This window comes from Anolis carolinensis, chromosome 6, assembly GCF_035594765.1.
Source record: "Anolis carolinensis isolate JA03-04 chromosome 6, rAnoCar3.1.pri, whole genome shotgun sequence".
Lineage (NCBI taxonomy): Eukaryota > Metazoa > Chordata > Lepidosauria > Squamata > Dactyloidae > Anolis > Anolis carolinensis.
Window position 1 is genome coordinate 28,573,608 of NC_085846.1, and position 22,158 is coordinate 28,595,765.

The 22,158-nt window shown below is 39.5% G+C and overlaps 1 protein-coding gene across 7 annotated transcripts in view; it reads left to right on the plus strand.

The window, feature by feature from the left end:
• The window catches only part of arhgap23 (Rho GTPase activating protein 23), a 224,433-nt gene that overhangs the window by 169,804 nt on the left and 32,471 nt on the right, over positions 1–22,158 (plus strand). For all 7 annotated transcript variants that reach the window (XR_010007237.1, XM_062984338.1, XM_062984339.1 and 4 more), the window contains exons 8-19: positions 1,075–1,230; positions 3,864–3,975; positions 4,997–5,054; positions 5,326–5,463; positions 8,584–8,886; positions 10,802–10,863; positions 12,325–12,452; positions 13,366–13,484; positions 14,514–14,669; positions 15,271–15,349; positions 16,813–16,886; positions 21,487–21,576. Coding sequence is in view for 6 of the 7 variants with exons in the window: in XM_062984338.1 (XP_062840408.1) it covers positions 1,075–1,230; positions 3,864–3,975; positions 4,997–5,054; positions 5,326–5,463; positions 8,584–8,886; positions 10,802–10,863; positions 12,325–12,452; positions 13,366–13,484; positions 14,514–14,669; positions 15,271–15,349; positions 16,813–16,886; positions 21,487–21,576 (1,475 nt within the window). In the remaining variant the exon portion in view is untranslated. The remainder of the gene's footprint in view (positions 1–1,074; positions 1,231–3,863; positions 3,976–4,996; positions 5,055–5,325; positions 5,464–8,583; positions 8,887–10,801; positions 10,864–12,324; positions 12,453–13,365; positions 13,485–14,513; positions 14,670–15,270; positions 15,350–16,812; positions 16,887–21,486; positions 21,577–22,158) is intronic.

Consider the following 22,158-nt stretch of genomic DNA (forward strand, 5'->3'; position numbering starts at 1 on the left):
TATCACTTTTGTGAGAAGCCTTGGTCCATGTTATTGAGCACCAATGAGAGTGCTGAGAATTCATAAGTGTGCAAACCATAACCTTAATACACGTAGGTGGCACATCAGTAACCATCTTAGCCTCTTAAGTTGTCATCCTCCCTCTCAGTTCTTCCCAACTCCATCTCAGATCACACTTGTATTAACTGCTCACCTATTTCCCGCTTTCATTCCTCAATTTCTCCTTCATTATCAGCCTCCTCTCCTGGACAGAAGCATTTAAAGCTGATGCAAAGGATTCTTTGGGGACTTCTTATTTTTTGAGAGAAGTATCCTCTGCAGTTCTTAATCCACCTCCTTTTGAGAAGGAAATAAAATAATGGGCACATATAGGATTCTTCTAGCTCTTGGAGATTTCTTTGATCTAGGAAACTTTGTCCAAAAATGAATGTGCCTCCATGGCCAGCTCTACCTTTAGCCAGAGCAGTCTCAAATAACAGAAAACGAGTGCCATGATAAAGAAGCAAATTGCTAACTGTATAGTAAGTCCCCTATAGCTGTGGAACTCAGGTCCACTGTTTTGCTTACTCACACCCAGGGGGAAAATGGTCTCTTTAGGAATTTGCTAGGTCCTCCAGGCCATTTTATGGTATATTTCCCCTCAAAGTCACCACAGAATTGTTTTAGAGTATATCCCATATTTAGAGAAGATACTTATGTAGCAAACTCTAGGATCTCCAGGGCAGGTCTATAGTATACTGGGACCAGAAGCAAAGTACTTTAATAGCATTCAGTCAAATTCATGGTTTCATGTAACTACTGGAAACGTATCTCCCATGGATTATGGGAGTATTATTGTAATATGTTACTGCATTTAGATTGATAGCAGAGGGAGAACAGTGTTGGAGGGATTTTCTGACTATAGTTTAAAAATAGTTTGGTTGGATTTGCACCTTTGCTATTAGTGGGTGGGTGATAGTGCCATTTTCTACTCTACTAATCTACTGTGCTCTATTCTACTACTGGAAGCAAAAGTAGCTCTCTTCTACTTACTGAATTATTTGTTTATTTATTTGGTATTCTTTGTTGTTCCAGACGAGCCAACAAGTCCCAGCATTGACCTGAAGGCAAAGCACATCCCTGCCTCCTCCGTTGTCTCCAGTGCCATGAACTCTGCTCCTATACTCTCTACTAGCCCCTCCTCACCAACTTTCACCTTTGCTGTCAACCGCCATTATTCCCAGGATTGCAGTAAGTATTTCCAGAACATTAGTATCTGAACATTAGCCTGCTTGGGTTAGATCTGGTGACCAAAAGATGACAAGGGCTAGTAAGTCTACTGGGAATTCTAGTCTTGAAGAGAGAACCGAACCTATTGACAGTGTTATAGTAGAGTTAAATATCTATAATATAAATGTGCAATATCTGTATGGAAGATGGTGTTTCAGCGAGTACTCAAATTCTTATGTCTGCGTCATTACTAATAGTATAGACCTTATTTCAAAGGGGGAGCTTTCCTCTATCAACCCACTTGCATTTCTGTCTGGAGTATGGTGCAGGAATGGGGTCCTCAATTCTTCCTCCACCAATTCTCTCACTGGCTTGCAAGCAGTTCGCCGTTCCCTGTGGTTACTAGGCAAGTAGCGGGGAGCCCCCAGTGGCGCAGTGGGTTAAACCCTTGTACCAGAAGGACTGCTAACTGAAAGATTGGCAGTTTGAATCTGGGGAGTGGGGTGAGCTCCCATCTGTCAGCTCCAGTTTCCCATGCAGGGACATGAGACAAGCCTTCCACAGGATGGTAAAACATTGGGCGTCCCCCTGGGCAACGTCGTTGCAAACGGCCAATTCTCTCAAACCAGAAGTTACTTGCAGTTTTTCAAGTCGCTTCTGACATGAAAAAACCTGTAATATAAGGTTGTTTAGTGCTTAAATTACAAAGCTAGAAGTTTAAGAGCACTCCACACAGTTTAGCATTTCATATTTCAGAAAGTTGACTTAACTCAACAGTTTAAACACGCTGAAGGGTTTTATTTAAAATTTGACAGGAATTTATTGAAAACCATTTGTCAGTCTGAGGTATTGTTGAATTTTCAGGCAAGAGCACCATCAGTATGCTTAATACCCAGTGGATGGTTATGTTTATCTCCTCTCTCACAATGGCAGAGAATAAAATAGTGCTCATAACTGGAAAGACTGCAGTATATTTTTTCCACTTTGAAAACCATAGATTTTGGTGTCTTTGGGAACCTGCATAGAAATTAGAGCAAGAAGAATTCGCTTGGGAATTGTTCTCCCCAAATTGGTTAGCTGTGTTAAAAGAAGAAAGAAAGAAAAATGAAAGTGGTATGTTTTATAACAAATTCCACTGAAGCTGAATCACAATGCTAGAGGAAGAAAGGCTTTGAAAGCCAACAGCCTTAAACCTTAGACTTGTAAGGCAGTCAGTCTCAGATTGTGTACTGTGAGAGAATTGCTAGCATGGTACTGAGAATTATTGTTTTCTTTCTTAGTTTGCAAGTGCCTCTGATATTACTTATACTGGATTATAGAAAAACTTTTAAAAACAGACTGAAATCTAGACTAAGATTAGTCTTTAAAATTAATTTAAAGCAAGACTTTTTAAAATAGCCAGAGCAATTTCAAGAGCCAAATGTAGCATACATCCACTTAATTTAGTTTATTTGCTGCCATTATCCTATAAATGTGTCATAAAGAATCTAACTCACAAGCAGATTTAAGAAATACAGAAAACACTACTACTACTGCTGCTACTACTACTACTACTACTACTACTACTAATATTAATAATATGGATCAGATGGTGTCATAGAGCAAGGCAATACAGAATAGGTAAAGTGTTAGTGTAGAAATACCTGGCTACTGTAAATGAATTAAATGAACTAGCAGAAAGAGTCTCAGAATATTATCTCTGAGAACAGGAGAAAACTCAGCAAACTAGAAGAGGGAAAATGTTTTCCCTAACTTCGAAGATGGGAAAAAGAGGACCCAAACAAATTCTACCCACTCAGTCTGACATCAGTACCAGAAATGATTCTTGAGCAGATAAATAAACAGTCTGTCGACACTTAAGAAAGGAATGCCGTGATCACTAAAAGTCAACACAGGTTTCTCAAGTCATGCTAGATTAATCTTATCTCTCTTTGTCAATAATGTTACATGTTTTGGAGATGAAGGGAATGCTGTGGATGTAGCATATCTTAATTGTCTTGCAAACAAGCCAGTAAAACGTGGGCTGGATAATGCTGTAGTTACAGTAGATGGATTTGTAATTAGTTGAGGAAACAAACACAAAGGGCGGTCACCAATTACTCTTATTAATCTTGGAGAGAAGTGACTAGTGGGGTGCTACTCAACATCTTTATCAGTGGTTTAGATGACAAAATAGAGAGCATGCTTGTTAAATTGAAGATGACACTAATTTTGGAGGAATACCCCATAGGACAGGATCAGAATTCAAAATTATCTGAACAGATGGGCAAAACTAACATCTTTTTCAACTCTATGAGTCTGTGATAACAATAACAACAACAGCATATGATTTCAAGACATTGTAAAAGCACATAGGTACATGAAACTGGTCAGCTGTCAGAGGTCTTTGCTTGACAGCAGAAGAATGGGACCAGAGTGTGGAAAGGCAGAACAGTGTACTAGATCAAACTTGTGGACCCCATGGTCCTTCAGATGTTTTTGAATTACTGCTGTCTGCATTCATGGCTATTGACCATGCTCTTTTAAGGCTACTGACAGTTGAAGTCTATCAGCATCTGGAGGCCACAGGATTTTCACCTGATTTGGCCACTTCACCCTCTGCTGTTCATCTTTGCTGTCCTTAAACAAAATGCCTCTGTCATCTCTTGTCACAGGCAACATCAAAGCCAGTCGCCGGTCTTCCTACCTCTTAGCCATAACCACAGAACGTTCCAAGTCGTGTGACGATGGTCTGAACACATTTCGGGATGAGGGGAAGTTTCTGAGGTTAGTGTGTTTTCTTACATCTCTGCTTGCCACCTCCTTTTTGCAAACTCCTTACAATTTGCTCTTTTTCAGTAGGGGTGAAGGAGAAAAGATTGTGGATTCATCCAATTTGTTCAAATGGTGAATTATTCTAATCTGTTCAGAATTGATGGGAAATTCCAGAAGAGTAGCTGTAGACAGCAGACAGTTTTTGAGGAAGTGCAGTCAAAGAGGCTTTGATTTCCATGATATATGCATATATTGTATCTCTGGGAAAACAGGTTTGGGGAGCTGTATAAAAAATCTTGCACAGCCAGTTTACTGAGGTGAAATTACGTACACTCTGAGGGCAATAGGATTGCCCTTTCAGGATGCTCTCTGCTTTGCATCTTACATTTTCATGGCAAAAAACATACATGGGATTTTGCCTGACAAAGAATGATAACACATGTAACGCTTTGTTATGAGTTAGAAATGTGATCCAGCTGGGCAGCTGCTTTCCCAAATTTCTCAACCCTGCCACCTAAAATCTTTCAGTTGGAAGTGCAAGGGTTAAACCCAGGACCTTCTACATGGAAAAATGTTTTAGTGCTTGACTACAACCATCTTTTCATACAAATGTGTTGTGTATAGTTATGCACATTGTATCTAGAGGTAACCATTGGTACCAGATTCTTTCTCCTGAGCTCCTTATCACCCCTAAGGCAAATGGTTATTTATATAATGCCTCCCTCCCAATACTGGGATTCAAAAGTGGATCCTGGCATAACTCTTCATCATATTGACTGATTACTGATTTGGTATGATGAATGGGAGTTTGTTTGAAAGGCATGGAGAGGAGGATCAAACCTACCTTTATTGAGTTTATTTGATCAAACGTATTGTTCCATTTTGTTTTGGAAGTAGTTTTGGAAGTAGTTCTATCCTTGAGTTTAGGGAGGTAATTAGCTGAGGTGATTTGCAAGTAATTTTTTTAGTTTTTTTTCTTTTTCTTTTTAAAATTTCATTGCTGTTGCCAATTGTATCAATACTTTCTTTCCAGGAGGTTACCAAGCCGTGTGCCAAGCCTCCGTATGTTACGGAGTTTCTTCACTGATGGGGTAAGAGTTTGCTGTGCTGTGGTTTTCCCTTTTCTTAGCAGCCATGTGGATCTGTAGACTCTGCCTGTCATTTCCACACACCCCTACAGCCTACTGGCTGTATCAAAAAGCTCTGGAGGTAATTTCATTCCCTAATCCAGATGGTGCAGCCATTTTTCTCTGTTCATGCATACTTCTCTTTCTTTCTCTTTTTCCTCTTTACTTGAGCAACAGTTATCTTGTTCACTGATGGTACCTATCAGACCTTCTTTGTTTTCCCCTTCCCTTGTAGTCCTTGGATAGCTTGGGTGCCTCTGAAGATACCCGATCAAAGCGGCATTCGACATCTGACCTGTCGGATGTCACTTTCAGTGATGTGAGGAAAGAAGGCTGGCTCCACTATAAACAAATTCTCACCAAGAAAGGCAAGGTATGTGTGTAACCCGTTGCAATGCTATTTCTAAGATGAAGGAGTAGGGTGTTGTTGTATTTGTCTGTGTTCGTGCATGTGAAAAGAATTTCACAAATAGATTGTGTCATCTGAATTAGTAGTGACCAACCAAGGACAATTGAGGGAATCACTGGAGATGATATCCCAATGAAAAACCCAATCAAGACTTAGCTAGTTCCATTTGCATCTTATTGAATTCAATGGGACAAGGCAATAGTCCCATCTTAATAAGAGGAGCCTCCGGTGGCGCAGTGGGTTAAACCCTTGTGCCAGCAGGAGTACTGACAGGTAGCGGTTCAAATCCGGGGAGAACGGGTGAGCTCCCTCTGTCAGCTCCAGCTCCCCATGCGTGGACATGAGAGAAGCCTCCCACAAGGATGGTAAAACATCAAACATCCAGGCGTCCCCTGGGCAATGTCCTTGCAGATGGCCAATTCTCTCACACCAGAAGCGACTTGCAGTTTCTCAAGTCACTCCTGACACACACAAAAAATCTTAATGGGAGGAATTAAAAGAATATTCATAATGTTCCTCACCCTCAGTGAGAATGGGTATTTCAACACAATGACAGTCATTGAGACATGTACTCAACACATTGAGACAGCCTCTTGAGAAAGCAGCATCATAGCACAACATTATGCTTCCAGGTAAATGCATGAACTACTTCACTGAGAAGGTGAACATGGGTTGCATTGCTGATAGCCAAACAAGTAGCACTCCTCATTGCATTCCCTCCTAGTTGTTTTCCTGTTGATTTATAAGACTAAAAGATATCCATTGTAAGGACTGGAAATGTCTGAGGGGAGGTAATTATAACAGAAATGGGTAAATGGGGAAAGGGCTCAGCAATCCTTCCTTCACTCTTAATGGAATTTCAATTGCACATCTCTCTTTTTGTTCACTTGCTGAAATCCCAATGCAGGTACATGGCCAGCTTCTGTCATATCTTGTTTGACTCTTAATTCAAATTTATTCCATGCTTCTTTTCAGTGTGAAAGCACAGGTGAGTGGCTCTAACACAATGGACAGATTTCCAGTACATATTTCAAAGAATGGATTTTCAATGTTGGTAATGATGCTTTGATTTCTTAAAAATAAAAAAGTTTTCTTCTTGAGTGTAACTATATGTGGAAGGCTGTTCAGTTCTAGATACCGCTCTCTAAAGATAATGAAAAATAAAGTTTAGAAAGAGTTTTCTCTTTTAATAAAGAATGGTAGCTTTGTTACCCTTTCTTTGTAATCTTTGAAAAGGTAGTTCTGTTGCCGTTTTGGCAGTCCTTTCGTTTTATGTAACAGAGAAGCAGCTGTTGGCTGTAAAACAAAATCCAAAGATAGTACCCTAATATGGATTTTGGATTTTTCTTTTATGTGGAAGCCAGACTATTGAGAAGAGAGCCACTCAATGAAGCAAACACATAAACTGTGCTTAGTTTGAATTTTTTTTCAAGTTTCAAAAGGTAGTGTTATCCATCAAAAAAGATTAAATCCAGCAAAGGTACAAACATAAAGGTTTCAAATATCTAAGCACATTCTGAGCTCTGCAAAGCTCACTCTTAGAAGAAAAATATTTAACTCAAAGAAGTACCATATATATTTGAGTATAAGTTGGTATTTTCAGCCCTTCTTTAGGACTGAAAATGCCCCCCTTGGCTTATAGACGGGTGAGGGTCCTGGCCAACTTATATTCAGTTCAGTTTATGCTCAAGTATATAGGTGATCAGAGTTGGACAGTCTTATCTTATTAAAATCTTATTATCTTAAATTACAGTTTTATGTAAATATTCAAAAACATTTAACCTACTGATGCCTCAATTAATGTAACTTTATTGATATTTATTTTTATTTTTGAAGTTTACCAGCAGCTGCTGTGTCTCCCACCCTCATCTTATACTCAAGTCAATAAGTTTTCCCAGTTTTTTTGTGGTAAAATTAGGTCACTCGACTTATATTCGGGTCAGCTTATACCTGAGTATATACGGTAACTAATGATTATAGAAACTCTACAGTTATAGAAACCCTGTTTCAACTTTAATTTGAACATAGTGTTAAATATTTAAAAGATTCTCAATAACATTACTGGTGTGTAGAATGTTTCACATTTAACCTCTAGCATCTCTAGGTAAGACTTTAAAAAATTGCCTTGAAATATCTTGAGAACTATTGCCTATCATCATACAGAAGAAGAGGGGCCAAATGCAAAACTGTCCAAGTTGACATAAGGTGCATCTACACTGTAGGTTTAATCCAGTTTGGCAACACTTTAACCACCATGGCTCAGTGCTATGGAATCATGGGAATCGTAATGTGAGACACCAGGACTCTTTTGCAGAAGACACTTTATAGAATCATAGAATCATAGAATAGTAGAGTTGGAAGAGACCTCATGGGCCATCTAGTCCAACCCCCCGCTAAGAAGCAGGAAATCGCATTCAAAGCACCCCCGACAGATGGCCATCCAGCCTCTGCTTAAAAGCTTCCAAAGAAGGAGCCTCCACCACAGTCCGGGGGAGAGAGTTCCACTGCCGAACAGCCCTCACAGTGAGGAAGTTCTTCCTGATGTTCAGGTGGAATCTCCTTTCCTGTAGTTTGAAGCCATTGTTCCATGTCCTAGTCTGCAGGGCAGCAGAAAATAAGCTTGCTCCCTCCTCCCTATGACTTCCCCTCACGTAAACTTTAAACTGTAACTCTTATGATTCCATAGTATTGAACCATGGTTGGTAAAGTGACATCAATTCTGCACCATAGATGCACTCATAGTTACTAGGATTTGAACTGTCGTTTGACATTAGTGTCTATTTATCATCATCATCATCATCATCATCATCATCATCATCATCATCATTTAATTACTTATTAATCGCCCTCCATCCAAGATGCTCTAGGCGATTTACAAGATAAAATTTACAAGATATTTATCCATGGAGGTGGATGTGTTGTGTGCCAGTATTTGCACCAGGTACCGAAATGTGCAAACCCTGCTGCCTCTCTCACTGGTTCTCTCTGTGCTTTGTCTTCACCTCCCCTCTCTGTCTTTCTACTTTCTTTATCACTTCTCCCACCCAATTCATGTCCTCCCTATTCCCCGAAATCCCTCTGCAGAAAGTTGGCGGAGGCATCCGGCAGTGGAAGCGGGTCTTCGCTGTTCTGCGTGTCCACTCGCTATACTTATGCAAGGACCGGCGGGAGGCCGTGGCCATAGCCCCGCCCCCAGGTGAGGAGGAGCAGCCGCCAATCAGCATCCGAGCGTGCCTGGTAGACATCTCCTACAGTGACACCAAGAGGAAGCACGTCTTTCGCCTGACGACCGCTGACTTCTGTGAATGTCTCTTTCAGGCCGAGGATCGGGATGATATGCTGGCCTGGATTAAAGTCATCAGGGAGAGTAGCAAAGCCGAGGGCGAGGTGAGAATTGGCAGTGGCTGGTTCTCTGCCAACGCGCCTCAATTACAAAGCATGCAGTGGTTGTCCTTTTGCAATATATCACCCAGATTCTCCCAGACAACATAATCACTATCCTTGGACATGTAGCTCCCAACGTTTTCAAGCTCAGCTGTGTTAGCAGCCTTCTGTTTTTTCTATCAATGGGCCTTGAAGAAGTCCATTGCAGACCCCCAGTGAGCCTTCTTTTAGCAGCATGCCTTGCTATATGAGCAGCCAAAGATCTCCCATGGCACGCAAGGATCTGTAGCTACTTTGTGGTGCTGCAACAGCTGAATGGAAATATAGCCTCCTCCCAGTGGACGCTTTCCAAAGAAGCACGCTCTTTGGAGGGCTTTCATGTAAGAAGGCAGAAGTTTCTGTCGAGTAGCAGTGACAGGAACTTCTCGTGCAAGAGACAAACCACCACTCTGCCTGAAACGCAGCTTCCTTCAAAGAAACCTCTGACTGTGCTTGCAGTTCTTCTGTTGTTGACCCAACAACATGAATGTGAGGTTAAGAATAGAGGTGGAAAACCTATAATCCTGCAGATTTTTGGAAGTTGCAGTCTAAAACAGCTAAAGGACTAAATGTTTGCCTTCACCATCCTAGATGCCCACGTATCAGGGTTTTCTAATTTGTTTTAATATTTCCGGTTCCGGTTGGGAGAATTTTTCAAATAATCAGCAGTTATGGGGAAGCTGATTAGATGAGTTGGCAGGATGGGTAAATGTTCCTGGAATTTGAAATGTACTGGATGATACTCATTGCCCATTTGTTTAGTGAATAAAATGTAATACCTTTCTTTAGTTTTCTGATGAAGCAGTATTTTTATTCTGTACTCGGGCCTGTTAATATTGGGAAGTACAGGGGCAAGTGGAGTTCAGTCTAGGTGTTTTTTTGGAGGAGGGAATGTTCCCCATTAGCTGGAAGTGATGCAAGGGAATAAATTATTCTAGAGGGAGAAAAAGAGTTTCTGATTTTATGACCAACCTTACTTAGATCATAGTTGGCTTTTAGCAGAGTGCTATTGCATTAGATACTAGAATCCTTTCCAGTTGGCTTATAGCACCCTCTTTTGGTCAACTGATCAAATTCAATTACTGTTATATACCTTCACATTATATGTTGACTTGTGGCAATCCCATAAAGTTCATCTTTTTTTTTAAGGCAAGGAATTCTCAGGGTAGTTTTGTCAATTCCTTTTTCTGAAATACAACCTGCAGCACCTCGTATTCATTGGCAATCTCCGGTTCATGTACTAACCAGAATTGACCCTGCTTAGCTTCCAAGATCAGTTTGGATCTGTTGCCTTTAGGGCATGTATGACCTTCAGTTACAATTAACACTGTTTATATATTGAGCAGTCCAAAACCTGAAATGCTACTTTCTTAGATTACAGCTCCCAGATTCTCCCAACCAGCAGAGTCAGTGCCCATGCCAGCTGTGTAACATTTTCAGACCATGGGGTTGTAGTTAGCAGTTCGAATGCACCCCATGCCCTGCCAAAAAAAAATGCCAGGACATACTTACACCCTCCCTGTGAATAGTAAGAGACCATGTTTCTCCCTTTATCCTGTGCAGCATATTTTTCTCCACTTGACTTCAGTTGGAATGTATAAATTGGCCTTATAGTCTGCAACATAGAAAAAAACAAATGAAGGGGTTGTTGGAACTGTCCAAACATTTTTATTAGATGTACTTAAAAGGATCTAGGAGACAGCTGGTTAAAGGAGCAGTTGAATTGCGCTTCAGTCTTTGGGGGTGAGGGGTGGAAAAAGATAGTCATTGGAGGCAAGAGAAAATAAGGAGAGATTGGTTGAATTTTGGTGACTTTGAGCTGACAGTTAATATTTTCTGTATCTCTCCTCCCTCCCTTTATTTTTGTTGTTTTCTTTAGGACCCTGGGTTTGCAAGCCAAGCACTAATTAATAAGAAGCTAAATGATTACAGGAAAGTGAGGTAATTGTCTTATTATACATCGTTTCATCCTTTGGGGGATTCTTTCCCTCTAGAGGAGGGGTGAGCAATGGTTGTTTCAGAAATGTAACTTCTTCCACCAGGATAAGTTTGCTTTAGTATGATTCTGGTCCCAGTGTTCAAGGCAATAGGCTGCCACTCACAAAGGATGTAAATCTTCATCAAAATTATTTTGACAAATAATAATATTTTTTCTCTTTACTGTGAGAAACTCATAAAAAGTTCTAAGTTGTTGAAGAATATTCATAGTTTAGGACTTATCCCATGCAGCAATAAAATTGCATTTTTCTGGATAGAAAATAAGCTCCTTAGAAAAATTATGTATTCTGTGTTAGAAACTTGTTTTATCGACATAAATGATTTCTGTGCAAAAAAATGTTTTATTTCTGTTCTGTTCAGGCCTCCTTTCTCTGCAGACCATTTAATATGCAAAAAGGCCACATGCATTTTTCATATAGAATACATTTTAAAAAACCCTCATTTGGCTCAATTTCTGCTCACCAGGGTTCCCTGGTACTCAAGAAACCAGTTTCAACTTTTTTTTGGTATTCTTCCTACTCTCACATACATTTTGTACCACCATTTCTGGTATCCAGGAAAAGCATTAATCCCATTAGTCTGATTGCCATCTCAACTACGCTTCACTCGTATTGAGTCCAGTTATACCCTAGTAACTTTCCTGTTGTATTACTTTCAGCTTCTCCTGTTGTTGACTACTTTTCAGTTCATTCTCCTTAGAGAATAGGGTCCCCAGATAGAACTGAAAACAGTGTTATGAATCACCTCTAAACAACATTAGAATGATAGTGGTGCAATCTTCAAAATTTCAGATAATGCAGTTCTTAAGACAGCCCCCACTGCACAAATCTGTGTTAAAATGTTCTGATAGTTATCTGGGGCAAGAACTGTAGCATTGAGTTTGGTTGTAACAGTAGACGTTACTGGTGCAGTGGATCACACTATGTAACAAATTTTGATTTTTTTCTGTTCCTGGTTTGAAAGTGTTATTCCGGTTTAATTATGCAGTACTTACTTCGAAAGTGGTTGTTATTCTCCAGAAACTTTGTTTTTGTGGCTGCCACAAACTATGTTGAATTGGTTGAAACTGGATGAGACTTTCAATGAAAAACTATAGCAAAATGTGCTGGATCTCCTGCAAAAACAAAGTTTTTGCAGTTCAATAAACTTTTTCCATGTTTTTATGATAGAACCAATTAGGAAACAACATTTATAACCCAGGAACAAAAATTGTGTTACATGGTGTTATATGCATTAGTCATCCCAGAATATGCCATACTTTTTATTAGTTGTCAACCTAACCACAAAAGAGTTTTGAAATTTATCTCTAGCTTTGTTTGGTACCAAAGCCAGTATATTGCACTGGAGGTGGTGGCAGTTAAACCTAACCCATAACTTTGTGCATTGCTTGTTCTCCCCTTGCAGCGCCTTTGGGACCAAACCAGACTCTTCTCCAAAAGGTCCTCGCACCCCAGGGTTGAAGTCGGAATTGCAGAAGCAATTAGGAACAGGCCCACCCCGCTCCCCACGACAGGATGCCATTGCACTGAGAGGTAATGACTTGGGCGAATCACTCTGTGTGTGTGTTTATATAATGTATATCTCTTTGAGATACAATATAATCAAGTTTGAGATGTAATTAAAGACTTTAAAATTAAATAGAAGGACCAACAATAAGAGTAAGAATCAAGGACTGAGTACCTCTAGTCTGATTTTTATTACGGAGGAGATGTGTGTATGTGCCATCTGTCAACCACATGGATTCCCCTTGGGAAGGCATTCCACAGATGAAGAGCCACTATTGATAAATTACATATCATAACAGAGGGAATCCTTCAAAGATTACCTTAGTAATCAGACAGGAACATAGAGTAGGGAATTTTTCAGGTAAATTGATCTGAAGTAATATAGAACTTTAAATTCCAACATCAGAACTATGAATTGTGGCTAGAAACTGACTGTAAACAGTGCAGCTAATACAATACATGGGGAATGTGTTCAAAATGGCCAACCTTTGATTATGGATGATGGAAGTTGCAGTCCCACATGCAGGGAAAGCTATGTTAAGAAATGTTGATGTAAATGTTTGCATGTGTGTGAGTTTCCACCAGAAAGAAATACCACCTTGGCAGCTACCAGATACAGGCCCTTTTCTGCAGTTATTATCATACTTATATAGCTCCATCCAAATGAATCCAGATCTCATATCTCCCTTTTGTTGTTCTTTTCCCTGTGTCATTTCCATGCCAAATTGGGACTGTTTATTTTTTACTCAACCTACATCCTTCCCTGCCTCCTTTCATGACAGGGAAAACTCACCAGAATATTTTCCTGCCAAACCTTTTTGCATAAACCTGCCTTACACAGAACCTTGAGTGGTAATTTTTCACCTGCTCGAAATGCACTATTTTCTCTCTTCCTTTGTTTTCTCTTCATAGCCACTGAACTTTTTTTTATCATGTACAGATGACAATGTTCATCAGAAAGCTCCTTGGAGTATCAATATAATGAAGAAAAATAAGAAACCTGTTCCAAGAGCCTTTGGGGTGCGACTAGAAGACTGCCAGCAAGCTCCTGACAACAAGGTAGGACTTGGATAAAATCCCCTGCTTGTGGAAAACGGGCATGTTACCTATTTCTATGATAAACAGGACAATGTGCCTGATACCTTCTTTTCCAAAGATCCTTTACTTGCACTTGCCACTTAAGGTACATTTAAGACATGTGTCAAACTCAAGTCAAACTCAAGTCCCGCAGACTGAATTCAGCCTACCATGTCATTTTATGTGGACCTCCAGATGCTGGACTACAATTCCTGTATTCCACATCATTACACATCATGACTAGAGCTGATGGGAATTGTGATACAGTAACATCTAAAAGGCTGCAGTTTGTTGTGTTGAGTCAGAATTTAGATACATAATTTAGATATTATGACTGACTTTAAATGCCCTTTAACCTTTCCCCAACCTCAGAGACACAAGTGCTGTTGGGTTGCGATTCCCATTATGCCCAGTCCGCATGCGGATAACACTATGTAACATGATTTTTGTCCCTGGGTTATAAATGTCATTTCTTAATTGGTTCTATCATAAAAACATGGAAAAGGTTTATAAACCTGCAAAAACTTTGTTTTTGTGGGACATCCTGCAGCACATTTTGCTATAGTTTTTCAATAAATATTTCATTGAGTCTCAACCAATTCAACATAGTTTGTGGCAGCCACAAAAATGAAGTTTCTGGGGTATAACAACTACTTTCAAAGCAAGTACCACACAATTAAACAGGAAATAACACTTTCAAACCAGGAACATATTTTTTTTCAAATTTTGTTACATAGTGTAATCAGTTCATGACATCTTGGGGAACCAAATTTGGTAAAAACTAAATAGCATCGACCACTGTGTAAAAAAATTATAGTTGGCTCTCTGCATCCACTAATGCTTTGTCCATGGATTCAGCGGCCCTTTGAAGGCAACTATAAGGCTGATGTGAATGAAAATGAGTTTGGCACCGCTGATCTAAGGAGTTTGGTGCAATATCTATACAATACAGATCTAAAAGAAACTTCAGAATGTAGTGATTGAAAAAAATGTGCATTTTGCTTCCCGCAGAAGGTCCCTCTAATAGTGGAAGCATGCTGTAAGGTGGTGGAAGACAAGGGCTTGGAATATATGGGCATCTACCGGGTCCCTGGAAACAACGCTGTGGTGTCCAGTCTGCAGGATCAGCTCAACAAAGGGTCAGCCGAAATCAACCTCCAAGATGAGGTGAGGACAGTGCTTGCATGTCTTCTGTTTCCCGCTGCTTGCTGTCAAACCTCACTATGTAGGAAAAAATATTAAGTAGCACCAACCTCTTAACTACCACCAAACACGAGAAGGATAATACTGCATCCTGTCCTATCCACTAGAAATCTTACCCATTCATGTCTTCAGCGTTTGAGGTGTCAGAGGACTTTATTAAGTCCCTTTTAGGGATATCTTAGCAACTTTAAAGCTTGCCTCCTTCAAAAAAATGTCTAATTGAGACTCTTGGGAGCTGAATTCTCTGCCACATGTTGTAAGTTTTCTGTCCTCAAGCGTGGCATTTTTTCAACTTGAGATTCAGCACCTACTTCTGCTCAGACACATTTTCTGCTAATGAGGAACAGCTATCATTATCTGGTAACAAAGTTTAGTAGTCTATCCATATTAATAATTTCTTTACAAAGCCTTGGCAGCATGACCAAAAATGAAGAGTAGCTTAGAGCAGTGAAAATGCGTCTGTTAATACTTTGAGTTCATGGTCTCTCATCTCATTTATAAATCTCGGGGAGAAATCTGGCATGCAAATTGCAATTATTTCTTTCTCTCCCCCTTCAATGCACAGAGGTGGCAAGACCTGAACGTCATCAGTAGTCTCTTGAAATCTTTTTTCCGGAAGCTTCCAGAACCCTTGTTTACAGATGGTGAGTAATTATGTCTTAATACCTCTCTAAAATATCTCTACCAGACAGTTAAATAATAAACAAAATAGATGGGACATGTCAAGTACTGTTTGTTCAGTTCACTAGGTTGATATCAGCCCATGCCTCTCTTCTGTCAGCATTTGACAGCTAGAAAATGAAACCGATCTATTTCCTTATCCAAAATTCTTGGGACTATATTTTGGATTTTGAATTTAATTTTTGGACTACTTCTGTTTACATATAGATATATAAATAGATATCTTAGAAATGGCATCCATGTCTAAATGCAACATTTATTTATGTGTTATATATACCATATATATATATATATATATATATATATATATATATATATATACACATACATACATACATACATACACACACACACACACACACACACACACACACACCATATATATATACCATATATATATATATATACACACACACACACACACACCATATATATGCCCCCGATGGCACAGTGGGCTAAACGGCTGAGCTGCTGAACTTGCTGACCAAAAGGTTGGCAGTTCGAATCCGGGGAGTGGGGTAAGCTTCCCTTGTTGGCCCCAGCTTCTGCTAATCTAGTAGTTAGAAAACATGCAAATGTGAGTAGATCAATAGGTACTGCTCCGGTGAGAAGATAATGGCACTCCATGCAGTCATGCTGGCCACATGACCTTGGAGGCGTCTATGGACAATGCCGGCTCTTCGGCTTAGAAATAGAAATGAGCACCAACCCCCAGAGTCGGTCACAATTAGACTTAATGTCAAGGGGAAACTTATGTCTTTACCTTTTATATACCTTATAAACATGGTCTGAAGGTAACTTTATGCATGAGACAAAGTTTGGTACATTGAACTATCAGAAAGCAAAAATGTCATCCATGTGGCTAATTTGGGATTTTGGAGTATTGTATATTGGTTTTTGAATTCTGGGTAAAGGACGCTGATGAATTTGCAGTGCAGAGACAGACATTGGGAAAACAGGGACAACCTAAAGGCTAGCAGGGTTCTCAGAAGAACTGTTCAAGTTGCCTTCACTATTCTGGATGTCCCTTTAGTAACCCTCTCATTTATTGCCTGGCTCTAGCATTAGAAGAAAGAGAGAAAAGATCATTCAGTGTCCTCCAAGGTGCAGGGGTGTCTACATATCAACCTCCCACATTCTCTGTCCATGGACGACTTTCCTGGTCAGATTTTTGCCGGCATGTTTTTCAGGAAGCCTTTTACCTCCCTGGCAAAGGGACATCTATTTCTATTGTTGTTTTCAAACTGTTAGGTGAGCAGAAGCTGGGCTGACAGTGGGATCTCACCCTGACCCGGCTTGAACTGCCAACCTTCCGGTTGACAGGATCTTAAATAGCTGGCGGTTTCCCTCTGTGCTAGCCCGACCCTAACTTTGCTATGGCTTTTTCAACTATCAGTCATGGATGCCCTTTTTTCTTTTTAAAAAGATAAATACAATGACTTTATTGAAGCCAACCGGATTGAAGATGCCAGCGAAAGGATGAAGACTTTGCGCAAACTGGTATGTACCTTTGGAAAGGGAAATGTCCCCCTTGGTTAATGCTTTTTCCTTTATGACATAAGAGAGAAATACACATGTCTCTTCTTTTGCCTTGTGTGACAATCCTTGAGAGGTAGGATGGGGATGTGTCACAAATCCAGTTTCAGTGAAAGGTTCCATAAACTTTTTAATATTTACACTTGCCAGGCCATCAATGTGGTGGGTGCTCCAGAATCCTCATATTGATGGATACTGGTGGGGAAATCTGAAAAAATGTGCACATTTGAAATGTGGGCATAGAAAATGGATGTATTTCAAATGAACACAAAACACTGTTCAACACTTTTGGGAAGAATTTGTTCACATGGTGCATACTGCACAAGCCCCATATCTGTAGCCGTAAATAAGTAAGTAAGTAAGTATAGGGGCTTAGATTGGAGTAAAAGAGAGAGGGAGAGAGAGGAAGTGAGAAGGAGAGAAAGAAAAGGAAGAGACCAGCACAGTAATGAAGATATACAGAAAACTTGACACTGCACTTAATACCCAGCATATTTCAAACCAGGTTGAGATGCAACTACTTAAAAAATACCCGACCATCTATATATTGCGAAGTCAATTATAATATTCTCATTTCCTGGTGGCTCAGTGGGTTAAACCCTTATGCTGGCAGGATTGCTGACTTGAAGGTTGGGTTGCTGACCTGAAGGTTGCCGGTTCAAATCCAACCCAGAGAGAGCGCGGATGAGCTCCCTCTATCAGCTCCAGCTCCATGTGGGAATATGAGAGAAGCCTCCCACAAGGATGGTAAAACATCAAAACATCCGGGCATCTCCTGGGCAACATCCTTGCAGACGGCCAATTCTCTCGCACCAGAAGCAACTTGCAGTTTCTCATGTTTGCTCCTGACATGAATTTTTTTCTTTAACATATGAAATACAATATAAATCACCACTCAGCAATATAATAAAACTTCATAACTCATAAAATGATATGTTTCATAATAACGTATGAAATGAATCAAACCCAACGAACACGATTGTTAGTATTCGAGAAATGGCATGGTAAAACAGTCCCATCTCTTGAAGAATACCAATATACAAAATTACAGAAAATAAACATAATATGTGACTTTTTTCAAATACACTTTATTACCTTAAATTGGATTGTAAACAATAAAACACAACTGTAGGCAGTGAAACTGTCTTCCTCGTAGGCATTCTTACCTTAGCTTATGTTGCTATCAAACAAACTTCACATAATTGCTCTGCTTTCAACATAGGATCTTGTAGCGATTTTGGGACTCATTGAAATCAAGAAATTGGTCGTACAAGCTTTTGTGACTAAGGGTGCATCTACACCAGGCATGGGCAAACTTTGGACCCTCCAGGTGTTTAAGACTTTGACTCCTACAATTCCTAACTGCCTACCGACTGTTAGGAATTGTAGGAGTTGAAGTCTAAAACACCCGGAGGGGCCAAGTTTTAGAATTAATGCAGGTAACTATTAATGCTATGGAATCATGGGAGTTATAGTTTTAAAAGATCTGTAAGCTACAAATAACATAATCTAGAATTGAATGAAGTACCAAGAGACACTTACATTTCTCATGTCAGGAGCCCCCAGTGGCACAATGGGTTAATCCCTTGTGCCAGAAGGACTGCTGACCGAAAGGTTGGCGATTCGAATATGGGGAGTGGGATGAGCTCCCGTCTGTCAGCTCCATCTTCCCATGCAGGAACATGAGAAAAGCCTCCCACAGGATGGTAAAACATCAAACATCCCGACATCCCCAGGGCAGCGTCCTTGAAGATGGCCAATTCTGTCACAACAGAAGCGACTTGCAGTTTCTCAAGTCACTCCTGAAACACACACACAAATTCTCATGTCAAGTAGGGATCACTAAAGATCTGAGTATTGTTCAAATGGAAGGAGAGGGTGCCAACCGTGAAAGGAACCTGTGGTTGTACTAAAGGAAAAAATATGGAGAGACAAATCCAGTATAAATTCAGAGTCTACCCAGCAGATCAGAGAAGAGTGTGCTGCCTTTCATTTTATCTCAGATATTTGGAATGTGAAACCTGCCAAGTGGATGAAGACTGCCTTGATCCTATCTTCTCTCCATACTGTTTTTATATATTTTATATAGGTATAATAGTGAAGTGTTAAGGAAAAACAGGTGTCTATGTTATTTTATTGATAAAAGCTGCTGTAGGAGTCCAAAAAAGCTATACAGGCAGCCTTTAATCTCTCTGCAACATATACAGTAGAGTCTCACTTATCCAACACTCACTTATCCAATGTTCTGGATTATCCAACGCATTTTTGTAGTCAATGTTTTCAATATATCGTGATATTTTGGTGCTAAATTCATAAATACAGTAATTACTACATAGCATTACTGCATATTGAACTACTTTTTCTGCCAAATTAGTTGTCTAACATGATGTTTTGGTGCTTCATTTGTAAAATCATAACCTAATTTGATGTTTAATAGGCTTTTCCTTAATGCCTCCTTATTATCCAACATATTCGCTTATCCAACATTCTGCCGGCCCGTTTATGTTGGATAAGTGAGACTCAACTGTACAAGGATTTAAATTGGTTTTTTGAGATTTTTTTTAGGTTAAAGCATAGGAAGATTGTTTATAATTAACATGCTGTTGGTCCATCTAGTTCAGTATTGTCAATGCAGACAGCAGCTTTCAGGCAAGGTTCTTTTCTAACTCTGCCTGTTGGTATCCCTTTTAAGTAATAACCAGGGCCTAAGCTGCTTAGCTTCCAAAATCAAACAAGATTGGTGTGTTCAGAGTGTATATCTACTTGGTATTAATATTTAACCATTTTTGAGTCCATGCAATTAAAGAGCAATATCCTGTTAATGCAGTGGCTCTCAACCTGCGCTCTATGGACCACCAGTAGTCCCTAAGAACTAAAATATGGTCTGTGGCCTCACGGTTATTACACCGTTGCAACGAGAGTGACTGGGCTCACAAAACCTTCTTATAGTCCTGAGGCAACAGGGATGTCAAGTGGGGATAGGCTGATTACCCATGAAAGGCATGACAACAAGCCTCCTGACCGCTGCTTCTCCTCCTCCCTCCCCCTGAGTGGAACCTTTCCTATGGTGCCTGGAAGCGGGGGCACCTTGGTGTCTTCGTTTTTAGGCCTGTTCTTGGAGTTATTTGTGGTGCTGGTTCAAAAATCGAATTTGATAGACCATGTCAGCTCTAGATTATTAAATATGGTTTTCTGTAGGCGAGCAGATGGCTACTACGGGATAGCTTATGTTCTGCATCAGAAACTAGAGCTGATGTGGTCTATCCAATGTAATTTTCTGAATCAGCACCCCAAATAACCAAATTGAATCTAAAGTTGATCAAAAACTGATTTGTAATCTTTTTGGTACTAATGTTGAAGATTAGTCCCTGGTCAAAGTGGTCCTTGAACCACTGTGCTAGTGACATGTATCTGCTTAAATGCAGCTAATGTGCTATGTCCCACTTTGGATGGGGTGCAGGGGACTGTTTTCTTGCCCTTAGGCTCTATCCACAAACCTATTTACATGATGAAGATGCAACTGTTTTTCACTTTCTGGGGAACAAAAAGAAGGGTGCACTCCATATATGAGCACATCCCTAATTTCCCAAGTTGTGTGCAGCTGTCATTTCATGGGTTGAATTGTATGTTCCTTTGCCTTTGGAAACCAGCAATAGCATTTGGAGGGGGAAAAGCAAGAACCACAAGGGTGGATTCATAGATAAGATCATTATAAAGGGGGGAAATGTTGAAACTCTATGGAGAGGAAGATGGGGGGGGGGGGGAGAGAGAAGGGATCTATGCTAATTGCTGCAATGACTTGTTTTTTATGTGTTTGTCTATGTTTGATGTTTTTACAGTTTTAATGGTTTAATCCAGTTATATGTTTTTGATTTAGATATGTGATAGATTTTATACATATGTGAGGCATTGAATTTTGCCATTTATTATGTTGTAAACCACTTTGAGTCCTCCCAGGGGTGAGAAAAGCAGTATAGAAATACAGTTATTAATGATGATGATGATAATAATAATAATACTAACAACAACAACAACAACCTGATGGCAAAATTTATGCATGTATATTTGTGCATTATAAATTAAAAGAAGTCCAGGTGTGACAAGACCTGCTTCATTTCATCAGTGGGGATGGAAATGTTAAATCATATTGTTAAAGAAATATTGTTAAGACAATATTGCAACAAGATGGAGAAAAACATAATTCCCATGAGATCCTGGAGTCTAATTGATCTGCTACTCAAGGTTCTCGTGAGAGCAATTGTAAATAGATGTTGCCATATTGTTAAAGCAAATAAGACTATGTCTTTGGGGAAACAAATGAAACTCAACATAGGAATTTGCAAGCTTTTGAGGAAGGAAGAGGACTGGAATTCAGAAGCATACATATTCCTCTATAATTTTACAATATCATTGTGAAATAATTTATATGCCAATAAATTATGGAGAGTTCTTAAGAAAAACTAGAATATGCGGAACAGAGCTGGACTGAAATAATAATCTTACTTTGCATGAAAGGCTGAAAATTTAACCAGTTTTTGCTGTTTTTCTTCTGCTTCTACTTCAGATTCGGGACTTACCAGTCCATTATTATGAGACTCTGAAATTCCTTGTTGGGCATCTAAAAACAATTGCAGATCATTCTGAGAAGAATAAGGTAACCTTTGCTGACACTTTCACTACAAAAAAGAGAGTAGACAATTGAGTTTAAATATGGAAGACCTATCTTCAGATACAGCTTCTATGAATTTTAGTTGGAGATTATAATGTTTATAGTCTAGACCAGGGGTGTCCAATCTTTTGGGTTCTGTGGGTCACATTGGAAGAAGAATAATTGTCTTGGCCCACACATAAAATGCAGGAACATTAACGACAGCTGGTGAGCATAATAATAATAATGATAATAATAATAATAATAATAATAATAATAATAATAATAATAATAATAATGGTCTGTGCATTTTTATTATATCGGCTTCTACTGATAAGAAAGTGTCCTTGATAAAAATCTTAATTATCTGCCACCATGTTGAGAGACTCTTTTAAACTTGTCAAGCAGGTCACAAGTTTGTGATCACTGATATAAAAATGTACAGTAGAGTCTCACTTATCCAATATAAACGGGCCAGCAGAACATTGGATAAGTGAATATGTTGGATAATAAGGAAGGATTAAGGAAAAGCCTATTAAACATCAAATTACATTATGATTTTACAAATTAAGCACCCAAGCATCATGT